We start from the raw sequence: 7,481 nt of genomic DNA, 5'->3' as shown, positions 1-7,481 counted from the left end.
GCATACACCCAGGCGAAAAGCATCCCCTGTCTTCAGGATTTTTAAAAGATCTCATTTGTACAAAAGATGGGACTTTGTTGTTTTATTTTTTGTGTGTGTCTTTGAGCTGTTTGGTGCAGTTGAGGAGACAACTATTTGTAACTAAGGAGTACCTCCCAAACAGTTTTGGTCCCCTCACCCACTCCAGGGAAGCGAAGGGAAACACAGTTTTAGCTGTGCTTGTGTGTAACTTAAGAGTACCTCCCTGAAAGTGGTTTTGGTCCCTTCACAAAATGACTGAAAAAGATAAAGATACATTTTTTGCTTTGCTAGCGAAATATGGTGCTAGACCCTCTCCAGCTGGAGAGGGATGGGCACAGGATAATTGGTTTAGCTTTGAACACGTCGTAGATAGAATATATTCTTTGCAACATGATGCCAGATATAAGCTGGGCAGAAATAAAACAATTCTCTGCTCAGTTTTGGGTGCTTGCCTATCGGCAGCCATTGAAACCCGTTTTAAACGGGTGACTGAAGAGAAGGCAGTCATAGACTCCTTGCAAAATTTGGTAGAAGTTTTGCAGAAGGAATTAGAACATGAAAGGAGTCTTAGAGAAGAGAGGGAGAAACGGGTGAGCAAAGAAAAAGCAGTAATAGACTCCCTACAAACCCTAGTAGAAGTTTTGCAGAAAGAATTAGAATATGAAAGAAGTCTTAGAGAAGGGAGAGATAAAAACTTAAAACATGTAGAATCACCAAAAGAAGTAGAAGAGAAAGAAGCACGCCACATTAAACACATATACCCCCAGAAAGAATTGGTACACATACAAAATTGTGGAGAATCTTGTTGTTCCAATTTGAGACCTCTCATTAAAACAGAATACAATTTTATAAATGAAGAGGATTTTGACCCTCACATTACCACAAAAGAAATACCATACACTGCCACTGAATTAGCCAAATTAAAGAAAGAATATTCACGTCTCCCTCAAGAATCAGAGACAGAATATGTGTTTAGAGTCTCACTCACTGGAGGAGACCAAATTAAATTAAGTGAGCAAGAAGCCAGTGGCTATTGGGGACATGGAGTTTTCTTAACAACAGGAAATACTCGAGCTCCATGGTCCCTGACACACCGCACAGCTTACTGGGCAGGGGGACTTAGCCCCCTTGAAAGAGGGGACCCTCTAGCCATTACCGGCACGCCAGATCAACTTTTAGAAAACATTCACAAAGCTGCCTGCTTGCAAATGATACATGAAAGAACACTGATTTCTGGCTATGAATCACCTATGCAATTGCCAGTAAAACCTGAAATAATGACACCTCTAATTCGAGGTCTCCCTGAGTCCCTTAAACCAACTGCAATCCTCCTTCAGAAAACCATTGCATCTATCACCCCTGTAGACAGGCTAGATAGATTTCTTGGCAATCCTACTGACCAAACTGGTTCCACTAGCCCAAGCTTCACGTCTCTTACAACTCCAGCCCAACCTTTAAGCGTACAATCTGATAATAGCCATAAAGTGTGGACGTGGAGCCAAGTTGCAGAAGAGTTAATTAGTTACAGCAGAAAATATGGATCAGTGAATCTCCCAGATGATAAGCCTGAAAAAACCAGAGGGGTCAGGCACATTGTTTCTCCAAATGAAAAACCAGAAAAGGGGAAACAGATCTCTAGTCGCCAACAGTTGTGGCTAATGGGACTAAAAAGGGGAGTGCCACGAGAAGTGATGGATGGCTTACCATATGAAAAATTAGTTAAAATAATTTCAAACTGGCGCAGTCCCAAATCCATGATACTGAATTCACCTGATGTACAACCTAGCGCACCTCCTCCTCCACAAGCTTCAAGCTATAAGCCGAAACAACCCCCTTTACAAACTCTTGATAAAAAGCCAAACCATTCTCCTACACGAGTTTTAGACAATGGGTTACAAAAACCTTCCCTACAGCTCCAAGGCAGTGAAACAAACCAGCCTGCTTTAAACTAGAAACTCCGTCTCTTGTTAGTGAGCAAAGAGACGGAGAATGGCTGTTTTTGAGAAAGCTCACAAAAAACCCAAGAACAGGTGACTTATTGATTACAGCAATAGTCGGTCCCAAACGAGCTTTAGTAACCTTTGTGGTAGACACCGGAGCCCAGATTAGTGCACTGAAAAATGAAGATGCTCAAAAATGTGGAGTTGTTCCTAGCAAGAAACGGTGTTGTGTCTTAAATGCCCTAGGAACTACAGAGCCTATGGGTATCGCTTTAGTAAAAATCACATTGCCCGGGGAAGACAACTTAATAGTTGTCAAAATGGTAATTGGAAATATTCCGGACAGTCTATTAGGGATGGATATACTTGCTGGGAAACAGTGGGAAGACTCAGAGGGTCTTTTGTGGTCTTTTGGCGCGCCACACCTTGACATCAGGCTGCTTAAAATAGCTCCATCACTACCATTTAGTAAAATCACTTCTGTAAAACAGTATCCCTTGCCCTCTGGTGCTAAAGATGGCATCAAGCCAGTTATTCAAGAATTGAAAGATCAGGGAGTTATTATTAACACTCATAGTCCGTTTAACTCCCCAATATGGCCAGTTAAAAAACCTAATGGGAAGTGGAGACTGACAGTAGACTACCGCCGTCTTAATGCTAACACAGACCCTCTTACAGCAGCTGTCCCAAATTTAGCTGAGTTAATAATAGCAATTCAAGAAAAAGCCCACTCTTTTATGGCAACAATAGACGTTAAAGACATGTTTTTTATGATACCTATACAGCCAGAAGACATGGACCGTTTTGCTTTTGTGTGGGAAGGACAGCAATATACCTTTACACGTTTGCCCCAAGGGTACAAGCATTCACCTACTTTAGCCCACCATGCTTTAGCCCAGGAGTTAGAAACCATATCTAAACCTGACACTGTAGCTGTTTATCAGTACATTGATGATATCCTTGTGGGAGGAGAAGAAAAAGAAGTAGTGGGGGATACTCAAGAGAAAATAATCTCTCGTTTAGAAAGCCTAGGTTTACAGATCCCTTCAGAGAAAATACAAAAACCTTCACAAGAAGTGAAATTTTTAGGAATATGGTGGAAAGGAGGTATGACATGTATTCCCCCCGATACTTTAACCTCCTTAGATCAGATTAAAATGCCAGAATCCAGGAAAGAACTGCAACAAGCTTTAGGATTGTTAGTGTTTTGGAGGAAACATATTCCAGATTTTTCAATTATTGCTAGGCCTCTTTATGACCTGTTGAGAAAGGGAGTAAAATGGGACTGGAGCCCCTCGCAGGAAGAAGCATTGCAACTGCTGATTTTTGAAGCAACAGCTTATCAAGCACTGGGTCCCATCCATCCTACAGATCCTTTTCAAGTAGAATGGGGATTTGCATCCTCAGGATTGTCTGTACATATATGGCAGAGGGGTCCTGAAGGCCCGACCAGACCCGTTAGCTTTTACTCCCGTGGTTTTAAAGATGCAGAAAAAAGGTATACCATTTGGGAGAAGGGGCTATTTGTTGTTAGCATGGCTCTCGTTGAAGTAGAAAAAATTACAAGACAGCAACCAATTGTATTAAGAGGTCCTTTCAAAGTAATCAAAATAGTTACTACCGGGACTCCTCCTCCTGAAGGAGTAGCTCAGCGGGCCTCCGTGAGAAAATGGTATGCACAAATAGAGCACTACTGCCACATTTTCTCAATCACTGAAGGAGCTGTGAAAAATTTGTCAATACAAGAAACAGAAAATCTGAGTAATAGTGAAGACAAACCTGTTTCAGTGATTAAGGTAGCCCCTCCCTTTTCCCCTGAGCAGTCACCTAACTCATGGTTTACAGATGCTTCATCTAAGAGAGAAGGAAAAGCGTGGAAATTCAAGGCCGTGGCCCTCCATACTTCCTCGGGCGAACAAATTATCACAGAGGGGGAGGGCAGCGGTCAAGTTGGGGAGTTGATAGCTGTTTGGAGTGTTTCCCAGAGGGAAGCACAGAACACCTCTCTTGTTTGCATTTACACCGATTCCTATGCTGTATACAAAGGCTGTACTGAATGGTTGCCTTTCTGGCAACAGAATGATTGGGAAGTTAATAGAATCCCAGTATGGCAGAAAGAAAAGTGGCAAGAAATCCTACAAATTGCAAGTCGAGGGAATTTTGCTGTGGGGTGGGTAGCTTCTCACCAGACAGACGGGAATCTAGCAGGAGAATGGAATAACAGAGCTGATGAATTAGCTAAGTTGAGCCCCCTAAAAAAGGATGAAATTACTGAAGATTGGGAACATTTGTTAGAATGGTTGCATGTAAAAAGACAACACACAGGTGCAAAAGATTTGTATAAAGAAGCTCATGCTCGGGGTTGGCCAGTTACCAGGGAAATGTGCAAAACTTGTGTGTCAGCCTGTGAGCAGTGTCGCAAACGGCTAGAAAGACATCCCCTAGAGGATGACCCACTACACTTAAGAAAAGGTAAAGGCTTATGGGATGCATGGCAGGTAGATTATATTGGTCCTTTTAAGCAATCAGGAGGTAAGCATTTTGTGTTAGTGGGAGTTGAGATAATATCTGGATTAGCTCAAGCTGAGGCCTTCAAAAGGGCTACAGGAGAAAGCACTGTCAAAGCATTGCAGATATGGTTTGGGACCTTTCCAAAACCACAGGAAATACAATCTGATAATGGGTCCCACTTTACTGCCAAAGTAGTGCAGGAATGGGCAAAAGGTGAAGGAATAAAATGGACATTTCACACCCACTATTACCCACAAGCCAACGGAATTGTAGAAAGAACCAATGGTCTCCTAAAAAGACTTTTGAAACCACAAGAAGGAGGCTGGGATGGTCGACTGTATAAAGCTGTACAAAGTGTGAATGAAAGATGGGGGGCAAACGGATGTCCGAAAATCACCGCCTTTTGCCCGAAAGCTCCAACCATAATTCCGGCACTAAAGGGGCCAAATGATCCCAAAAATCCAGCTCATTATCCCGGACAACCAGTCCTAGTTGACCTTCCCACTGTAGGGGAGGTACCACTAGTGCTGAAAACCCCTTTGAATAAATTTGCTTGGGTAGCATCTGATGCTCTAGGTAAAGAACACCGGATAAGTACCCGCTGGATAATTCCCTCTTTTTAAAAGTTCTGCCTTTAGATGGCAGATTTTTCTGTGTTTACTTTTACAGAAGAACTCCGAGGGACATGAAGACCACCTAATCCATGCTAAAACTGGTGATACTTTTCTGCATCCTACCACAATCCTATGGCCAGAAACCAGCTGAGTGGCCATGGTCTGAAATAATTGTGGTAGCATGCTGAAAAGGTGAAAGGATCTCTTTAAGCACAAAAAGGTTTGTACGCACCCAAGCGTACAGGGTTATTGGCACAATTTCACATTAACACAAACTGTAGAAGTAATTTGGTTTTGGTCCAAAAATACTGAAGTGCTTTCTTTTAAGTTTAAAGTATTGATTTAAATACTGGGGAAGACTTGATGTTAATGTAGTAATGCCTACTATACCCACCACCCAACCACCAGTTATGCTCACCCCAAAAATTTTTGAAATCGGACCATATGTAATAAAGAAAACTGGCCCTTAGCTGCATCCAGGCACAGCTCTGGATGCAGACAGTTGTTGCCTCAATTATAAGAGAAGGTGAAGAAGGCATTTTCCTTACTGAAATTCGAAAAATAATTTGGGACAATGCAAATGATTTTGAAAAGGAATTCCAATCCTGGTGGAATTTGGTGAACTTCACTTACAACCCAAGAACAAACACAGCCACAGCTTTTGTGTTAACGATATCTAATGCTTCAGTGCATTTGATTTTCCCTATCATTGCATTAGGACTGAATCATGATGGAGCTATTCTCTATCCTTCCGAGCATAGAGAATGGGCCCGTCAAATTGATAAGAAATGGCAAACTGTAAATTTGGAATCTTGTATTGTCCGGGAGCAACAAGGTTTTATTTGTGAAAGTAATGCAATTATAGCCCAAGACATTTGTTTGGACACAGAGCAGAATATTTGCCATTTTGAAGTTCACCCTGATGAAACTCCTGTAACAATATTAGTGTACATAGGTAATGGGTGTGTGTGTGTAAGGACTGCTTGTGATGTAGTGTTTATAGAAAATGTAGCAGTGAATCCAAAGAATCATTCAAATTTTTGTGTCTGTAACTTTACCACGATTACGGGATGTGATTTTTCTTATACGGTCCCAGTTATGTCTTACCACCTTTTACAATCCAATTTTACACTAATTCACCAGATATTGCCTGCCTCTATTGGAATGAATTTAACTTTGATTAAGCAATTGTTGCTTCACCAGGACTTAATTGAAATTTTAGAAAAGGTCAAGAGAAATGGGCAAAAGACCCTGGTAACAGTCCATCATGATGTGAAGGAGATACATCACGTTTTAGAAAGAGTAAGGAAGGATGCTGAACACAGATGGTGGGATACTCTTTTTGGGTGGTCACCTACTACTACAGGCATCCTGAATAAAGTGTGCCATCCTATTGTTGTTCTTTTGATCTTGGTTTTAATTGGTTTTGTTTTATCAGCCATTTTATACATTTTGAATTGGAAAATGATGAGGCAGCTGACCCGATTGACATCAATTATAGATGCACACAGTTCAGTAAAAACCCCTTTTGTTAAAGACATTCCTAGAGTTATTGACACAAGAAGAACTACACGAGCAGTAAAAAATTAGGCCTGCAATAGCAAATTAATTAGTTGTTCATTGTTTGTTTTGATTAGTATTGTTTGTTTTATACTGTGATTAAGTTTTTGTTTGGAGATTTTGTTTAAGAAATTTGTAAAAGAATTTTGTGATTTATTTTGATTTTTTTCAAAGAAATTGTTTCAATTATAAGAAAAATTGTTATAATCAATATTGATCATTATTTCCTATTCTATCTTTTCTTAATCCCTGTCCTTGTTTCTTTTACTTTTTCTCTCTTCCTCTTTGATATCTTTTTCTGTTTCTGTTTTTCTGGGATATATGCTGCCAGGCACTGATGAGTCGAGCCCTGAAGACTTTGTGACAACGCTGCAGACCTTGCTGATGGAGTACTCTCGTCGCCAGTCGTGAGTCACGGGGTGGTGTCAGGGTCTGTCCGAAAATCCCTCATGTTTGCCTCACGACTGCCTCCAAAGACTGAGACCCTAGACCCTGAAAAGTAGCTCTAGCCTGGCTGAGGTGGAAAATCTGCCAAGCCTTAAGGACTGGTATGCAATGCCATGGAAACTCAGTGCGAGAACAATGGACTGGTCATGGTGGACTGAGCCCTAATCAGTTCGTCCTGTACCTTCGGCCCTGTACTCTTGGTCCTGCATTGACGCGATGATTACAACTGGTTCCCAAAACGAGTCCACACCCACCGTGTAGCCAGGAGAGCTGCTGCTTTGGCCTGATGCCACCCGCTTTGAGGAACCCTATAAAAGACTGAAGGAGTTTTGAGGACTTGGTCCGGACCCCACCTGGAGAAGACAGCCTATGAGCATCTCGTCAAGCT

General features: G+C 41.6%; 1 protein-coding gene across 1 annotated transcript; it reads left to right on the top strand.

Moving 5' to 3' along the window:
* Nucleotides 1-483: 483 nt before the first annotated feature.
* On the top strand, nt 484-7,057 carry LOC137467682 (uncharacterized; the record flags this gene model as incomplete). Its single annotated transcript, XM_068179122.1, has 2 exons — nt 484-1,764; nt 6,978-7,057. Coding segments are annotated over 2 exons (1,361 nt in total), but the record flags the coding sequence as incomplete, so codon positions are not given.
* Nucleotides 7,058-7,481: the final 424 nt, after the last annotated feature.

This window comes from Anomalospiza imberbis, unplaced genomic scaffold (genome assembly GCF_031753505.1).
Source record: "Anomalospiza imberbis isolate Cuckoo-Finch-1a 21T00152 unplaced genomic scaffold, ASM3175350v1 scaffold_74, whole genome shotgun sequence".
Lineage (NCBI taxonomy): Eukaryota > Metazoa > Chordata > Aves > Passeriformes > Viduidae > Anomalospiza > Anomalospiza imberbis.
This window is presented reverse-complemented; position numbering and strand designations above follow the sequence as displayed.